This window comes from Aquarana catesbeiana, linkage group LG04, assembly GCF_042186555.1.
Source record: "Aquarana catesbeiana isolate 2022-GZ linkage group LG04, ASM4218655v1, whole genome shotgun sequence".
Lineage (NCBI taxonomy): Eukaryota > Metazoa > Chordata > Amphibia > Anura > Ranidae > Aquarana > Aquarana catesbeiana.
The window spans coordinates 164,915,440-164,934,207 of record NC_133327.1 but is presented as its reverse complement, the minus strand read 5'-3'; the positions used below and the strand labels follow the sequence as shown (position 1 = coordinate 164,934,207).

Genomic DNA, 18,768 nt, shown 5'->3' with positions numbered 1-18,768 from the left:
CTTCAGGCTTCACAGTCCTGCCACATGCTCAGTCTTCACAGTCCCTCCATCCTCAGGCTTCACAGTTCTCTCATCCTCAGGGTTCACAATCTCCCTCCTAGCTTTAGGTGTCACAGTTCCCCTCTATCCTCAGGCTCCACAGCCACCCTCATCTTCAGGCTTCAGAGCCCCCCATCGTTAGCCCTCACAGCCCCCCCAATCCTTAGTCTTCACAGTCTCCCCCCATCCTCAGTCTTCACAGTGCCCCCATCCTCAATCTTCACAGTCCCCCCATCTTCAATCTCCACAGCCCCCAATCCTCAGACTTCACAGTCTCCCCCAGATCCTCAGGCTTCACAGCCCCTATTCCTCAGTATTAACAGCCCCCTCCTCAGTCTTAACAGTCCCCCACATCCTAAGGCTTCCCAGCCCACCCTCCAGCTCATCTGCACAGTTCCCCTCCCTCCTTAAACTCACAATCCTCACCTCTTTCAGGCACATCTCTCACAAGCATGGGAGAATTTGTCTCATGGGGCCCATGTGCACAGTGAATTTTGCACCCATAGGTGATACGCCACTGTCAGTAGGTAAAAATGTGGGTAGATTCTTATACTGTAGCCTGGACTGTAGCTGATTACAGATGCAGAACTTATTCCTTTGTTGCTACTGTATTAACATTCTGCAGTGTGGACTGGGGTAAACTGGATATTCATTAATGCAGAAGTGCAGCAGCTATCTTTGAGGAGACCACTTTGTAATGCTCATCTATGGTATGTCTCCAGTGCAGGGGGCAGTTTTCTTGACTGGGTCTGGATCAAGCCCCATCAAGCCTGGGGGATGGTGACTGGCTGATGCAACAAAGCAAGGACAGGGGACTACATGCTTCTGAGAGGAGAAGGGAGGGCAGTCTCAAAGCTGGAGAGGTGTAGAAAAAAACTGGGCTGCTGTCTGTACAGAACTCTGCCATAGCTGACTACAATTAGGAGAAACTGTTCATCACACACTACAATGTGTGATTTGGATGTCTAGTGTGACCAGACTGTACCAGAGAGCATTCTCACCACTTGTAAGAAAGGAAAAGAGACATTGTCTGAGCAGGACTGAAAGAGAGAGATCACAGCAACTTATATCCCTGTATGACTTGAACTTTACTTTTTCCTGAATCAGAGCACGTGTCTAAATACCCAGAAAGAGATGCCCTGGGTCTGGTAAGAAAATAACCTCATACAAATTAATCTGTTGTGCATTCTTCACTAGCCAGTGGGATAAAACTAGGACTGTTATAAGAAATTATGACTGTCCTTATATACTGTTGCCAGGTAAATGCAGTTCAGTTCTGTTAATTGCTGAAATTCAGAACATTTCAGGTGTTTAATAATATCTCTCAGAGTAATGTTATTTTCCTATTGATTGTTTGCATAAGTGCACTTCATAATTCTCTCTTCTTTTAGGCTATGCTTGGACTAAAGAATTCTTTAAAATGCCTGAAGGTGTGTCAGTAAGTGTTGAGTGAACAAAGTGTGTCCTCAAGGGTGTGCAAATAAATCACAAAGCAGCCCTGCAGTTTCTCTGGGGCAACACTACACAACCATTTCCTAAAAACAGGGGTAGTGTGGATAATAGGGACTTTGCTGTGTAAATAAATTGAGGAATCTAAATCATCTGTGGGAGGGCTTTTTGAAGAATGTACATGTTTTGTATCATAACAAATCAGAAAGCAAACTTTTGTTTTTTTGGGTTATAACGAGGGATCAGGTTTGCTGCTACCAGCAAATCTCTGGGATTTGTGAAGTTCACAGACTGGAAACTTTTGACTGAAAAGTTTGCAGGTTCATATCCAGTTGTATGAAATTATAATGCAGTGCATAACATTTGCCCCAGTAAGCTGAAAGCCAATTTTGTCAAGGAATAGATAACCCAACCCTCTCTTTGTAAATTTTGGTATTGGTAATGTACATGTACCATGGCAGCGCTGAATCCCCATGCCTTTTGTTTAGCAATAGCTTTTGCCCTACAAATGACCAGAACTGAATAACAAAATTCACCCACCTCTCCCATAATCTTCAATAGTATTTGCAGCAAAGTTTGCAAAACTGTTCATGAAACCAAAGCAGATTCATTCATCTCTATTTATAGCTATAGGCCGTCATATAGGCTATAACTCCAATCCACAGCATACTTCAAAAAACATTGTTAGTGGCCAGAAAATAATATTTACTGAATTTTTACTTTATTTTACTTTATATTTTTACTTTTCCTTAATGGGCTGCTTTAAAACAAGTGATTGCCATTTTGTCAGTTTTAGTCATTTATAGTTTTCATTTCGAAATAGGCGGGATTTGGAAAATTCTAGCAATATCTGATGCTTAGCCATAAGAACTCTGCCGTATATACTGTATACAGTACTGTATGTGTGGTTAATCAACAATATAAAATAAATGATGAAATATATCCATATTTTCATTAAACATCCTTTATTGTCCTTTATTGTCACTTTCTTTCCTTATCAATAGGCTTTACATCCATGTTATTCAACTGTTAGTTACTACTTAGCCTAGTCAAAAATGATTGCAATCAAATTAAATAAAAATGAAACTTTAAAATTCTCATTGGATGCATGGCATTTGGCCCCACTGGTAAGTTTTTTATTTTATGCGTTATTCAGGATGTGGTTGGCAATGTATTTGACGGCAAGCAGAGTTTCCTCACTAGTAGGTTTGATTTGACTTTCAGGGAGAGCAAATCCATATCTTCCAGTGTCACGCAGCTCAAATGTGTAGGAGTATTTCACACCAGCATCATAAGCCCAGTCATCAGAGCCTCCAGCAGCAAGGTCTGCAACAAAAATTATTGTTTTTTATAAATATTTCTCATAGATATAGTCTAATGAGTTGGTTCACCTAACAGCCATATTTTAGTTATAGTTGAAACTATAGAAGAAACATTTTAGAGCAATAGTACTTGCAACCTAATCTGCCCCTCTGTTTATTTTATGGGCTCCTTCATGTAAAAGAGTAAAGTAGTCCTCACCACCCTTCGTCCTTATCTCCGTCACACTGACTTCTGTCCAAATCACAATAATGGCACAATTCAGAGCCATTACAGGCCCTATTTAGTAACTATTTGGAGGCATTATATTCTCCATAGTATAAAGTAAATAAACATGAAGAAAGGGAAAGTTGGACTGAGCTCAAGCACAGAAATCTCAAAGTAACTGAGGTACAAAAGTAAAAAAAGTTAAAAGAGAAGTATGGTTTCTTTTTTTGTGTTTTTTTTTTTTTTCAGACTCATACTTACCTAGGTGGCTACAGCATTGGTCCATAGCCGCATCTTTCCCCCCCTGGCTCTAACACTGAGAACCGATTGATCAAACACCACCTGTCAGTCACCGCTGTCTGCTTTGCTCCCCCCCAACCCCGGTCACTGAAGTGCTGGGCTGTGGAGGGGGTGGGAGCAGCCGACTCAGGCTCTCAGTGGCTTGCTGAGAGGCTGAGCTGGGTGCCAGTCCAGGCATGAAGCCCGCTGTCTGCTGAAAATGGGTCACCGAGTGCAGAACGAACTGCACTCCTGTGATCCACAGGAGGCGTACAGCTAAATGAGATTTAAATAGTATAGTTCAGCAGCATCTATAAAATGTCGAAATGTCAGTTATGGATGAATTTTTCCTTTCACAACTGTAATGTATTTTTAAAAAAAATACTTTCCGTGTTGCCCCAGAACAAACAGCCACCTTCCAAAACGGCATTCTTTCATTTTGATAAATTAGGGAATCTAAAGACTGCCAATGCATATTGTGTGGCCATCTCTCTTCAGTATTTGTGGTGTATTTACAAAAAAAGATTCAAATCACTTCTGTTCTTTTTCAATGCCTACTAATGGCTGGTTGCTATAAGATACTAAAGCCTCGTACACACTACTAGTTTTTTTTGTTCAACAACAAACTGACAGCTCAGATCAGGTCAGAGTCGCTGTATTAACAATCCCATGTTAGTTCAGCAATCTCCACTACTGTGCTATTGTGTTCTGACAGGGGGACGGCCCTCCTGCCAGAACACTCCGGTCAGCGCTGATAGGGAGCTGGTCGACAGACCTCTCGGTCATTACCCTTCGAATGGCAAACACACCTGACCAGAAGCCTCAAGTTTGCTCATCGTTAATAACTGCTCTTAGGTATCTAAGTAATCCTAAATAAGCCTAAGAGGATCTATTTAATTGCATTAAAAATATATTTTTTGTAATAAAATGGAAGACTTTTATGTAAAGTTGTGAAGAGATATTTCCCTACAAATTGAAGTACAGTACAGTATAATCTAATATATGTAATAAAAATTGTACAATTATATAATAACAACAGCATGCAAAGTCATCCACAACTCTGCCTCCAGCTACATCACCAACCTTGTCTCAAAATATCACCCAAACTATCCTCTTCATTTTTCCTGCTCTCTGATTCCATCGTGACCTCCTCCCATAGTCGTGTCTACGATTTCTTCAGAGCCTCTCATATACTCTAGAACTTCTTAAACCTGGTACATGGTTTAACAAAAAATGGCAGACATTTGGGCCGTGTGAACATCAGCCTGTATGACAGAAGCCGGCCAAAAACCAGCATCTGATTGGCATCCATTCAGCGCTAGCAGCTATTGGTTGCCAGTGCTGACTGGGGTGTTCTGGGGGGGGGGGGTAGTCCCCCTGTCAAAGCACAATAGCTCAGCGGGAGATCGCTATACTAACATTGCATAGTTAGTACAGCAAGCTCCTCAGTTGAACGAAAGTGTGTACGAGGCATTACCGCTACTTGGATGGCTAACGCCTACTCTATCTGCCTTTAGGAAATCCCTGAGAAATCACATTTCAGGGAAGCCTGACTTGCCTCTACCTAACAATTGGAATTCTAATTCTTAAACAACTCAGTCCCACACAGTTATTACCTTTTGTTTCACTTGCCCTTCTTTTTTAGATTATAATCTCTTGCGAGCAGGGCCCTCCTAGCCCTCTTGTCTTAAATGATATTGTAACTCTACTGTCTCCCTTTATTTTGTAAATCACTATGCAAACTGTTAGCTCTGTGTAAATCATGTAGAATAGTAATAATAACTTACAGATTGTAGTTCCACCAGGACCATACGTGTATTTAGTTCCATAGAGGGCAGTCAAAGCAGAAACGGCACCCTTGGCAACATTATTCTAAAAGAACATGGAGGCACAATTGTATTAAAGAGAAAAATAAACATCTCAATGAACTTTTCTGACTGGTATATGTAAAGTCCTGGGTGCTAAGTGTGATTTAAAAGGTGTGGTTTGCTATGTTTGTATCATTGCTCGAAGAACAGCCGATTGCTAAAATGATGTTTGTAACCTTTGTATAAATAAAATAAAGTTTCTATCATCTTTAATACTTTTGTGCTGTTTTTACTATATACCAAAGATAGGTAGTAAAAGAAAGAATCTTATGCGTTCCGACAAAGGAAAGGCCATATTCATGTATTTATAAAGCTTAGTGCCCAACCATACAAGCCATCATTTTCATGTGCAGCCAGCATTTGGCTTTGTAAGCATCCACTATGTAATACTCCTGGGGCTGGATTTATATTTTCTGCCTCTTGGCCATTTGAACTGTGCCACAACTTCCTTGCCTTTGTGGGTTGGTGGAGGAGAGGACGAAAGACTACTCACCCAATCTGCATCAGTTCATACAGAACCAATCCACTAGAAGAGTAGTGAAAACTATTTTATTGGCAGTTCCATCAGAACCTGAGTTATGGAGAGGCAATAGAAACCAATGACTACACAATATGTCTGTGTGTCTGATGCCAGCTAGAAGTTCAGTTTTAGGTGTATGGATTCAGTTAGTGAAAATGCACAGGTTACACTGGGAAAGCAATGATAAGGAACTTGATGGTTTAGCATACATTAGAATTATTAAAACAAGCTCATCAATACGAGCTCCCCGCATTTCCCTTATGCTAGGCTCAGTTTAGTAGTAAGTGGGTTAAATTGAGGACACAGCTTACATTGATATTTTTATATATACATTTGTAATCATGGAGATAAATAGTGGGAGTACTGCAGCCTGTGTACAAAAGATACAGAAAGGCCTGTGAACACTTTGATAATGTCATATCTGTTTAAACATTTGCTTTACATATAAGGTATCTTTTTATGATTTGGCTACTTTTCAGTAATTCCATGTTCATATATTTATTTTGCACATTGACTGGTATCACTATGAAATTATAATTGTACAATATCTCTGCAGGTGTGCCCTTGTTAATTTTATTTTTCAGTGTAAACTAAACTTTTGGAAAAAAGTTAAAAGATAAGACACCTAGAACTGCCAAACATTGGTGACATCATGATCTAATGTCGTTTCTATTGGGCTGATTCAACAAATGAAAACAGGATTTTAACTTTGCAAGTGAAGTTGCACTTTGCAAGGTACTTTCCTCCAGAGCATAGTAAATGTGGTGAAATTTCACTTTGTGAACAATACCTAATCAAATGTAAGGAGGGGGAAAAAAAACACAGTATTTTTGATTGCAAGGGATTGGACGATGATAGCCAGCAGAGCTTTACCTCATTCACATAGTTACATAAGTCCATCTAGTTCTACCAACCAACAAAGACAATAAACATAATACATAAATAAAAAAAATGTCCATATAAAAAATCCTATTCCCACAGTTGATGCAGAGGAAGACAAAAACCCTATATATATTTACTAGTCCAATTTGCTCCAGCAGGGGTAAAATACATTTCTTCCTCATTCCCCTGAAGGTGATTGGTATTTCCAGGACCACCAATCCCTGGTGTTTTAACTAATAAACTAAGGTCTGGTGAAAACTTCCTTGCTTCTATTTGCTTTTAGCATATCAATCCCAGTGTGTTTCTAAAGATTTTCCATTGGTGGGAAGCAAAACCATGCTTGTTTACAAGTCAGGTAGAATGGTACAAGGTACTGGAAGATTGTTTTATGGTTTTAATGATAAATATTTCCTCTAGGAACTCACACAGTTTTTAAAAGCTAACTTCTTAAAATCATGAGTTATCAGTAATTGGTGGACTTGCCTTTTACACACTTTGAAATATAATTTAACACATTGCATTGGTAACACATTAGGCATGATGTACTTAAGGAGTAGAGTATGTTCAGTTGGCAAAGTGAATTTTCACTTAGCTTAGGGAATGAAGTGAAGCTCCCTTTGCAAAGAATGCCTAATCATGTGCAAGGAAAAAAATAATGATTCTTAAAAAAATGTAAATAACTAAAAACAGGATGTTTGATTGCACATGATTGGATGATTGAACTCAGCACAGCTCCACTTTACTCTCTAAGCTAATTCAAAATGTACTTTGCTTAGTAAACAGCTTATTATCTTTTAGTAAATTAACACCACTTCCTGGAAAACAATAACTGTTGTCAAACTTACCAGTTCAGTGTGATCTTTAGCAACAGCATAGCTGTAAGAGTAAGGGAACAGCAGCATCTGGGAATAGGAGTGGATAGTCAGGTAACCCTTGATGGAGCCAATGTTGGCACGTATAAAGTTAGCCACAGCTTTAGATTCACTTTCAGATTCAGGAGTAGCACCGCAATATGTGTCATCGCAAGCTCTTGATGAAGCTCCAACAGCTTAAAAGGGAGACATTAAACCAGATTACAGTAAATATATTAATGAGTATTTAAAATGCAGCAATGTATTCATATGAACAACAATGAACGTAGGTTCTACACACAAGGTAGACAATTTCTTACATGAAGCCCACATGTGGACGTTATCTAATCCAGACTTATTAATTCACTGAATATAGCATCTTACTTCTTTAATAGTACATAAACCTGTGCTGTATTTGACATTTACTGAATTAAAGTTCTTTTTGATGGAATTAGGTGGAAGCTGCAATAGTGTCATTTCAGCAAGATGTCATTAGGCAACTTGCATATCTGCATGTTAGACAATCTGCACATTATCAGCTGTGGAGGATCTACAACACCTATAATGGCAAAGACACTGGATGGAACATTCTTTATTTTCTAAAGCCAGTCTATACACCTTACATGAATTTTAGAAACTTTGTTTTAGGATTTTAAAAGTGGTATTAAACCCAAAAGCAAACATTTATTATATTGCAGCCTGCAGATTCTTAGATGTGATGGCTGCATTAGTTTACTTTTTTAGTCTTTCTTTCTTTTATTTTCAGCCAGTAAGTCTGTTGTTTTTCAACAGGACAAGCTCTCCTGCACATATAGCAGTTACAGTGTTGAGCAAACCATTTACCACCGACAGGGGTGCTTACAATGATCAGCTTTTACTTATTCAATTCCATTTATTTATGTATTTAAAACCTTTATCCCAAAAGAAAAAAAACTGGTAGCTGTAACTGCTTGTGTAACTGTAGTAGTAGTGAGCTGACATTTGGTTTCAATTCACTGCACTCCCCCCAGACTGACAATGCTCCTGTCCAGATGTGCCCCTGTGCTCCTTCTTCCTCCAGATTGGGGGCACTCCAATACTGGCCAGATCACCAGGTGAAAACAGAAGGAAAAAAGCCTAAAAAAAAAGAAAACTAATGCAGCCACCACATCTAGGGATTGGTAAGTTACAATATATTACATTTTTGGTTTTGGATTTATTATTACTTTAAAAATGTGCATGATTGACAAAATATAAAAAGGTAAGGCGCTTCACATCCCCAATAACACCAAACAAAACTAAAGTCCATATAATCAAATGTGTTAAATATACGGTACACTGTCCAACACTGCATCAGGATGGGAATACATCGATCATTTCCGGCAACGTAGTGATGTCACTTCCAGTGTACGGGCTTTGGAACGCATGCTGACTCCAGGGACGGAGCGGCTGTGTTATTTTTACTTCAGGCTATATATGTTGGTGTTGCGGTATTGGGCTCTGTATATTGTGTATAGTGTTACATTTGGATTTTTTGGCATGTATTCACTTTGAACAAATAAATACTGCACTATGAGAATATTTTTCTTTTTTGGGGAGTGATTGTTTTTTGAGAGAGAGGAATGGTGGCAAGTTGTTGAAGGACCATTAAAGTGGAAGGCAACCTAGATCCAAGCCATTAGAGGGAACAGCTATTTATTCAGAAAGCATTGTATGACCTTCTGTAACAAAACGTCACATATTTGTGGTTCGTGCATATGTGTGGAGCATGTGGTGGAGCACATATTTGAGTCAAAGAAGCAAGTGGAAGTATATATTTACCACATTCGAATATATGGACCATGGTGTTATTGAGGATGTGAAGCGCCTTTTTTATATTTTGTCAATCATGATGCAGTGTTATTTACACTTAAAGGGGCAGCACTGTTTTTTCACATATATTATTAAGACTGTTTTTTGGGGTGAATTAGAGCACAAGGGTGAGGTCAAGATTAAGAGAAGGTGTTCACTATTTATTATTACCACTTTAAAAATGTTTTGGAAAAACATGAAGCCACTTACTGCACCATCCAGCGTTGAAATTTCTGTTTGGATCGGTTCCAATGCAGGAAGTATTTGGGTTAACAGAGCGAGTCTTTCTCCACATGCGGTTCTACAGCAAACATACTAGAATTAGAAATTTTAGCAACACTAAAATAATAGCTTCCTTTGTTATTGGCTGTCACATGCTACTTACTGTGGTCCAAGAATACACATAACCATCAACATTCATAACAGGGAGAACATAAAAGTCCAGGTTGTTCAAGAGGTTGGTAAACTGAGCATCACTTCCATAGTTGTTTACTGCCTGAAATGTGAAAAAAAAAGGTAACTTTATCCCATACACTCTCCTATGCCTATTGAGGTTCATTATGCAATCATATGACAGTGTTGAATGTTTTGGAAGTGTACAAATTGTGAACAAACTTTCTAAACACAGAAGACTTTAGCCTATGGTATTGCTTAAAGTGACACTAAACTCTGGTTCTTATCTCAGAAAAGTACCTTCTCAGCCTCCTCCAAATCCCCATTTTTTTAAATTTTTTTTTTTGCTGGTTGTGATCCAACTTTCTGTTAGAGGGTGGCTATGTTCATTCTTTATGACTATAACTAAGAGCATAACCACCCTCTATTTTTCACACGGGAAATGGATTAGGGACTATGGGCTATTGACTATGAGATTTGTAGAGTGTATAAAGCAATGCACTTCTTGATTCAAACAACAGGGAGTGAGGGGGAAAATGTTCTGGAGTTCACAGGGGATGTTGCAAAGAGGCGGAAAACACAGTAAAAACAATGAACAGTGAGTGAGGGATAATTTCATCAGTGTACCTAAGGAGACCCTGTCACCAACTTGGCCAAGGTCCCACCTTCCTTTATAATAAAAATGTATGTAGCTGTGGGGAGAGGATAGTAGGAGGTTACTATAGTCTGCTGGGGCTGTTGACATCTAAGATGGTGGCTCCTTAGCTGTCTCATGGATATTGTATGTCTACACAAGGGAGGCTTTAACAGGCAAATAACTTGCATACAATGCACTCATTGCACATATAAATGGGAGGATTTTTGTTGTCTGATATAGGGTCTCTTTAACTGGCAACAAATTACAGTCAGGCTGGGTTCACATCAAAATCGGATGCGGCTCACAGCAGGGGTCCGGTGTGTCCCTGTTCTCCATTTCAGGGATGAATCAGGGCAGATTTTTGCCTGAATTCGGCCCTGAAACTGAGCCAAAGATGCACAGCGTTCCTGTGCAAGCCGCTCCACAGCTGCAACGGAGATATGTGAACAGGCTCCATAGAGAGCCGATCACAATCTCCTGTCATGCAAACTGGATGCAGGAAAACCCACATCCAATTCACATAGGTGTGAATCCAGCCTTAAAGGCACTGTCAATATACTAAAAATTTAAACTAATGTAAAAGTCTATATATAAGCATAATCAATCATTTCTATATTAAAGACCCATAGGGCATATTTATAAATCAGTAAAAGTAACATTCACCAAACATTCACTGCAGGTAAATCTTCCCTGTGAATGAATTTAACATGATTCACCACCAGTGAATGTTTTCAAAATGTCACTGCACTATAAATATGCCCCCAAAAATTACCAGCACTTTGAATTATCATATTATGCTCAGTATTTCCTAACTTGATCTTGTGCAATGGAATATGTACTCACTTCCTTAACAAACCACTGACAGAAAGCAGGGGAGACCCATTCTCTAGCGTGGAATCCACAGTCAATGAAGATAGCCTTCTTGTTTGTTCCGCTTTTTCCAACCTTGAATATAGAAAAACATAACATAATTTTTAACAATATAAGCAACATAGAGCAGGGGGATTCTATTATAGACGGGTTTGTTCTTGATATAAAAACATGTAAAATGAACAGACCACAAAGCAGCTGAAATCTTTGGTAGCCACTCATGGGCAAATCTTAAAGAAAGATGTTAAAAATACTCATTGTTAGCAGGCAAGGCTTGGAGCTCCTCGCCAAACTGAGTGAGTTTCTAAATTGGCCCTCTCAACTCACTACAAATCATTGTGAAATTAAACTTCTTTCTGGAAGTCTTGTTAAAAAGATTTTTTTTTTGTGTGGAGTGGAGGAAGGTAAAAAAAAAAATCAGAATCCTCTTATTACACAGGCATGATATGTGATCAGCTTCTCTGCAGAGATAGCCAGTTTGCTGTTACAAAGTGGTGTATTTGGAAGTTCTGTGCCTCTAATGTACCCTCTACAACAGCCATTCCCAACAAGAGTTCCATGGAACCCTGCTGTTCATCCAGAGTTTGTTAGGGGTTTCATGAGCAATGAGCAATTTCTCCCCCTCAGATAAATAACCACTGACGCCAATGATCTTTTTTAGCTATTGATAAGAGGTGATTCCTCCCAATGAGCTCAAATGTAAGGAGCATTATTTCCATCCATGTACCATGAGCTTTAGATATAGCAATTATTATCCAGGGTTCTCTGAGACCAGAAAATTATTTCAAGGGTTCCTCAGTGTAAAAAAAGGTTAAGAAAAGCTGCTCTACAGCAATTTATGGAGAACACACAGGCTGTTGAGAATAAACAGCACAGACAAGACGTGTTCCTACTGAGGCTTAAAGACAGTCAGGAAAACACAATATGTAATCTAGTACTAAACTACACTGGTCAAACTTGTGAAATTAACATTCCTTTTGAAACTACATTATATCTGAATATGAACATGTATAAAGGTGAACTGGTAATAATCCTAATAGTGAAATTACCTTAAGCAAATACAGAGGACGTCCCTGGTATGAGGTTCCAATCTGAGAGCGTGACACCAAAGATGGATTCTGAGCTGCAATGTTAGCGGACCAGGCATTGATCTGTGGGATGCAAATAGTTTTAGTGAACATGAACATTTATATTGTATATATTGTTTGGAAACTTACAGTATACATACGTACAGTATCAAGATCGTTGTACTTTTCATAGCTGTGTACTGCACGAATGTTGCTATCACGCTGCTTTTCCAGTGCAACCTGCAGGTCATCGATCATAATTCTGAAGAAAAAGCAGATTATCATATGGTATACATTTTAGAAAAACATAGCTGTAGAAATCAGATAGTTAGATGGGACATTTTTGCTCCATACCGTATGGGTAATTTTACTATTTTAGACATAGCAATGTTTTAAATCAATCTTTGCTTCAGCACTGCAGTGGCTGCAGTCGGTCAGAGATGGAATCACTGGCTGTTTATGGTCCAGCTCAATGCCAAGTAGCTAAATCAACTTAACTCACTCCTGGGGTTCTGATCATACTACAAAGCAAATTAACAGATGGCAGCATGGAATAAAAATTATTCTGCATTGGGGCAACATGATAGATTACATTACATGTAATACATTACATACACTACATTACATTATATTACATGTCTGATGTCATGGATGTTGAATAAAGCTCCTAAGGCCATCTTAGAAGAGACTCTACTTACTCAAATAACCATAATATTTATTTTTTATTTTTTTTGTAGATACTATGCATACTTTTACTAAATATCACAGTGACAGTGATTTCAAAAGACAGAATGTTAAATAAAATCTACAATAGCACAATGAAGTAGTACTAAATCATTTTTACTTAGAGTAGGGGGAAGGATAGAACCCCTGTCAGTTTATTTATTAGTGTTTGTGTTCCTGATGCAGATTTTTCTTTACTTTCTCTCTGATGATACCATTGTCAACAGGACAAAAAAAGAGAGGAAAATCTCTCCAACAGAGCACCGAATAGCAGCAAAATCCCCCCTCTAGCCAAAACCCACTTTAATAAATACATTAATAAGTATTAAAGAAAAAAAACACATTCCAGCAGACACTTCAGATATTGTGAATGACATTTATAGTTACTGCACGAGTGTCAACCATTTGTGTTCAATGTCATTCAGTATATTTGCTATTACAAATCTGTGTGTAAATGGTACCGTTGCAAAAATCTATTTCAGCACACCCCAAATTTATGTTGCACAAATTATTTGCCCAAAAAGACTTTTAGTGTGTTGTGATCAAATATTGAATGAGAAAAAACTAATTTTTAACTGAAAAAGCTAACTTAGAGCCTTACCATTCAAAATGATATACAGTATCTCAAAGAAAAAGAGGCCATTGAGTACTTTCCCTATGTAACTTCCATTCAGCATATTGTTTTCTTCATAGGCTGCTATTTAACTCTAAAGTTCAACTTACTCAAAGGAAATTCCACTCTGCTCAAGCAGGGCCTGAACATCATAGGACACATGACTCTCAGCACGGAAGTCAACACGTCTGCCTGGTTCTACGAGATCCACAGAGTCGGGAACCCAAAAGTCAAGCTGTTATGCAAAATTAAAATTATAATCCATGATATATTCCAAAGTGTTATATAAAATACAGTGATTATTAAAATAATGAAATAGGGAACAAAGTGATTTTGGTCTCAGCGAGGTGAGGCTTGTTTATTGATCTGAAACCTCTATGGTTAAATGTAGGGACATGCTGCCATAAAACCCTCATGTATGCATTATATAACCAGACTTTTTATGGATTATACCAGTAAGAGCTAATTTATACTTCAGTGAATGTCCATTGTAGGCAATCCTTGTTTCACACTGCAGTTATATTCCTAAAAAAGCAATCTTTTAAACAGCATAAATAAATCTAAGAATCCATACATAGCTACTTGTTGCCTACCCCTGGGCAGCCCTTGGTCAATAATTATTTGCTTACCTCTGGAACAAATTCTATATAGGAAAGTGTTAAAGGCACAGTAAGCATGTGAAACAATTACGTTATAAATTACAAGCAGAATGCATTTCTACTGTATTGTCAGATGATTTAGTTTTGTTTTCCGCTATGCAGGGACATAGGCATTTAAAGTGTCTTCATTCAGATAAAAAAAGCATTTTATAGGCATACACATGAGGAAAAGTTAGAACAACAAGATCTATTTCTACAATGCAGTATTCAAAAGTCTGTCAGAAAAAAACATTCTGAAAATGAATCCTTAGCCAAATTTACAAAAAAGCACTTGTAATATTTTATGAGCATCTCAAAGTTTTTACTTAAAGTGGTGTTAAACTCTTAATGTAACTTTTCTTTTTTTGCTTTATTCTCCACCCAACTAGCAGCTAAAATATTGTTGTTATCTCTTATTGTGCCAAAAAGATTGGTTTTAGCTGTTATGATTTTCTCTTTCCTGTGTCCCTCTCTACATGGCTTGCAAAACTTTAGGTTGTGGAGTGTTTCCCAAGCACATCAGAGATCTAAAACTTCAGGACTACATGTCCAATAATTCTTTGTGTGCTGTCCATGCTGCGCATGCAATGGCCAAACACAGTACCAGGGTGCTAGCAACTTGTACTGCACATGCAGTGGATGAACAAAGCACCAGATCACTGCAACCCTGGAGCGTTGCACTAAGCGGCGTGTGAAGATTCAGTCCTGGATGGGAGTGCGCATGTCAGAGCGGCTCCAGGCAGACCCTGAAAGACAAAGGAGCCACCCTATAGGTGTAAACTCCAAACACCAGACTTTCGGAAGCTCATTCATCTGCAAACATTGCACAGAATAGTGGACAGGAAACAATGATGATATAAGGTGTGCTGCTACATTTATAATTTTTTTGGTGGAGGCTGTTTTAAGAAGACATTCGTAATAATAATTTAATGCTGAACAAATAAAGTGTACTTTTGGCCAAAGTTTGTTTGTGAATTCTGAATAGAGAGGTAAAGGGTTAAAACTCCTGTAATTCTTTATTGTTATCCTGTTCTAGTTGGGAAGATTTACACTCATTTCTTATCCAGGTGACCACTTCCCTTGTGTGTTTTCAACAACAGGGATGTAAATAGCAATAAAGACAGCCTGACAGGGGTTTGTGAGATTGGTATCACTGACACAGTAAGAACCCATTTATACTTATGCATTCTGTTTTTTAATGCTATATTTGCTACATGTTAACTAGCTTTGCACTAAGGCAGTTTATTCACCTTGACTGAACTGCTAATGCACTGCAATGGACCCAAAAACACACATAACCCTTTCTTCCACAGCACTGCAGCAGAATGCATAGTATTGTGTGTTTATCCCTAATGTACAGTGCATTGGGGTGATATTCAAAATGAATGGCCCTGCAAATCACTGCAAAAGGGTATACGTTAGAGGACATGTAGGTTTTCTTATTTTAAACAAGACTCTTGGTTCTGAGTTGGTGCAATGAGAAGCACAACTACATTTACCCAATAAAATATTTACAAGGTGGAAGGCTAGCTGTTAGAGGCTAGCCACGAGTATCGTAAAAAAAACTTTATAGAATAGTCTGCAGTTTTGATTCATGCTTACTATGCTATACAACACATGTTGGCTTCTTAGAAATACAAAATACAAAAGAAAACGCAAGACATTATTGATACTTCTGTGACTCCCATTTCCTTCACTAACAAAGATAGATGTGAAACAAATATTATATGATGCTTTCTGTAATATACCAATCTGTTCTGGAGCCAAGAAAACACTTTATTCTGGGATGAACAAAGGGCCATTACGACTGCTTACTATTCTCTGTAGAGTTTGGTTCAATGGAAAATTCAACCCATTTTAAAAACTCATCTGCTTTTTGTATCATCAGGCATGCTGTAATTATCCAATAAGTTACTGGGATAAAGTGTACCAATGGGAAAAACAAATGTAAAACACATCACAAAGTTTGTTTGTTGTTGCTCCGAAGTGTCCTCTCCCATCTCACGTACCTTATAACTGGTTCATTGCTGTGATGGCTGGATATCCTTATTTTATTACCCCAACACTTCATATTCCTGATATGTGCCTGCTGTACCATGTACTTGTATGAGAAAGTATCCTGTTCTCTTTGTATTGCTTCCTTTGTGTGAAATCCCTGGCGTTCCTGCCAGTCCCTCTGCATTCCTATTAAAAACTGACCACACTAAGCAGGAGAGCACACCATGGTCAGTTTTCTAGCTATTCTGGGAACTCAGTGTACTGTCCTTCAATGATCAGACTTGCTCTGATATGCCCAAGCTGCACAGCCATTCACTGGGAAGCTCAGTGTGCTGCTGCCTCTCCCCCACCCAGCTCCTATGCAGCTTAGAACAGAGGGAATGTGATCATTTATAAAAAATGGAAAAAGGGTATTTATATATTTGTTTCTAATATCTCTTCAAAAATGTTTTGCCTTTCATTTCTATTTTAAACTGAATGGGTTGTTTTACAAGGTGATTGGTGATCAATTACTTTAAATTGATAGTCAGTAACATTTTGTTGAGGATCCATTGTCCATCTCAACACTGGCAGCTAGCAGAAAAGTGCAACTACTATACAGGAGCAACTTGGAAAAAAAAATGAACAAGGAACATGATGTCCTTTTACAGCTGATCATACTAGACATCTATATATTTTTATTTCAAAATAATTAAATATAGGAGCACTAGCATATAAAGTAGCTTCAGATGTCCCAATTCTTCAAGGAGCACTTCCTCCTCTTGTAGAAAATCCTGAATATATATATAATTTCTATAGAAATATATAGATATATATCATGTAACTGCCACAAGTGTTTAAATGGGAACAAAGTGTTCTTCTAAGCTCTAAGGCATTATACTGGCATGACCTCCAGTAGGCTTCACTGACCATTTTTGCCCAAGAATCCTTCATTCTCTGTATCACAGAAGAATGCCAAAAATGTTTCTTTACTAAATATTTTGTACTAAATATTGCCCGTTTTTTATTTAAGAAAGTTTTGATTCATAATTAAATGCTGATTATGCTGAGAAAAAGGCAAATAGATCAGAGGTAAATCTCTAAATTGACAACATACCTTTGCGTGTTCTGCCAAAGATTTAATAAGCTGCACTTGTTCATATGTTTGTGGAAATGCCCGGAATACTTTCTCCCTAAAAGCATAAATAAATAAATATATAAAAAACTAATAAGAATATTTTCATTTAATCACATTATTACTATTCATGTATTTCCTTCTTACCCATGAAAGCTTCGGGGTTCAGCAGACACTGCAGCAATAATCGCAAGAATGAGTATGGTCCACATGATGACGGCAGGAATATTGGGTTGCAACTGTCACTTTTATATGTTGGTCAGGTTGTTTTTCTAGCATGTGATTTGCTAAAAGAAACTGTACTCCCATTTTTTCATGTGTGATTAATTACAGCTCTGGCCTTGCTCTATTTACCCAAATAGTGTTTTGAGTAGTGACATAGTGACTTGTTTTTCATACACCTGTGTTTTATTATATCATCTTGTTCAATACAATGGACATTGCTTTTTCTTAACTGTTACCCAGAAAGGACTAAATATTTCATTTATACACTTAGTTTTACTATTGTCTTTGATCATTCATACATTTTTGTACCTGTAAAAAATTACCCTTTTCTACCGTGAGGAATTTTATAAGACCATCAGGCAGATTTTTTTGTGCCTTGAGAAACTGCCCCATTAAATAGCTCTGCACAACTGTTCCCATTGTAGAGACAGAAAGCAGACAGGGATAGAGATAAAAAGAAAGTAAAAATAGAAAGTCTGGGCAAGAGCGAGAGAGTGTCAGGAACCATGAATCAGACTGAGACAGAAGTGCAGTAAAAATCAAACTTTTTAATTAAATGGTAAAATGGTACTAACAGAGCAAATGTAGTCAAAACAGAGTTTGGTAACCAGAGCGGGTATTCGGAACAAGCCAGTGAAACAGGAATCCAGAGATCAGCATAGTAGAGGCATTAAACAGGATCAGGAACCAGAAAGGAAGTCAGTACAGGCAAAGGTGTTTGAACAGGAATACATAGCAGAGAGTGTCCGGATATGTTGACCAGGCGAAGGCACAGGTGATCTGATCCAGGCAGTTTAAATAGCCAGCAGGGCTAGCTGACGAGCAGGAAATGAAGACCAGGTGAGTCACTGTGGAGTACTGGCAATTAACCGACAGCTTAGAACAAAGCTCTGAGAAGGAATGGCTGAGCCCAGCCCTGACAGAGAGCAGTTAAGAAAAGAAAAGACATATAGGAATGCAATGTAAGTCATTCCACTGCCCCCAAACCAATATATAAAAAATCCCAATGAGGAGGGAGGAAGTAGAGGAGACATTGCCGGAAGTGGCAGCAGAGGAGCTCCTTCTTGCTATTCCTCATCCCTACATACTTCTACGGTAATGGTTGGTTGACTTGGAGACAAGTGGCGGGAGCTAGGAATGCATTTCTATCCCATGGAGGGTTAAAACACTGCCCGTTTGACTTCTCTAGAGAAAGAGGGTCAATAGGATTTGGTAAGCGCTCCTATTTTCTGAGGTGGTGGTTTC

The 18,768-nt window shown here is 38.3% G+C and overlaps 1 protein-coding gene across 1 annotated transcript; it reads right to left on the bottom strand.

The window, feature by feature from the left end:
* Positions 1-2,463: 2,463 nt before the first annotated feature.
* On the bottom strand, positions 2,464-17,536 carry LOC141139606 (carboxypeptidase B-like). Its single transcript, XM_073625904.1, has 11 exons — positions 17,446-17,536; positions 17,281-17,356; positions 13,659-13,783; positions 12,378-12,474; positions 12,195-12,296; positions 11,119-11,220; positions 9,631-9,741; positions 9,456-9,546; positions 7,410-7,612; positions 5,082-5,166; positions 2,464-2,814 (listed from the first exon to the last, which is right to left on the bottom strand). The coding sequence occupies exons 1-11, from the start codon at positions 17,508-17,510 to the stop codon at positions 2,630-2,632; spliced, it is 1,242 nt and encodes a 413-aa protein (XP_073482005.1). The 5' UTR covers positions 17,511-17,536; the 3' UTR covers positions 2,464-2,629.
* Positions 17,537-18,768: the final 1,232 nt, after the last annotated feature.

Coding starts and splice junctions, on each gene's coding strand:
- LOC141139606 (XM_073625904.1), bottom strand. CDS start 17,510: ATGTGGACCATACTCATTCTTGCGATTATTGCTGCAGTGTCTGCTGAA. Junction 11,221..12,194: donor GTCCTCTGTATTTGCTTAAG/GTAATTTCACTA, acceptor TCTATATTCAAG/GTTGGAAAAAGCGGAACAAA. Junction 5,167..7,409: donor CTAAAGATCACACTGAACTG/GTAAGTTTGACA, acceptor ATGTTCTTTTAG/AATAATGTTGCCAAGGGTGC.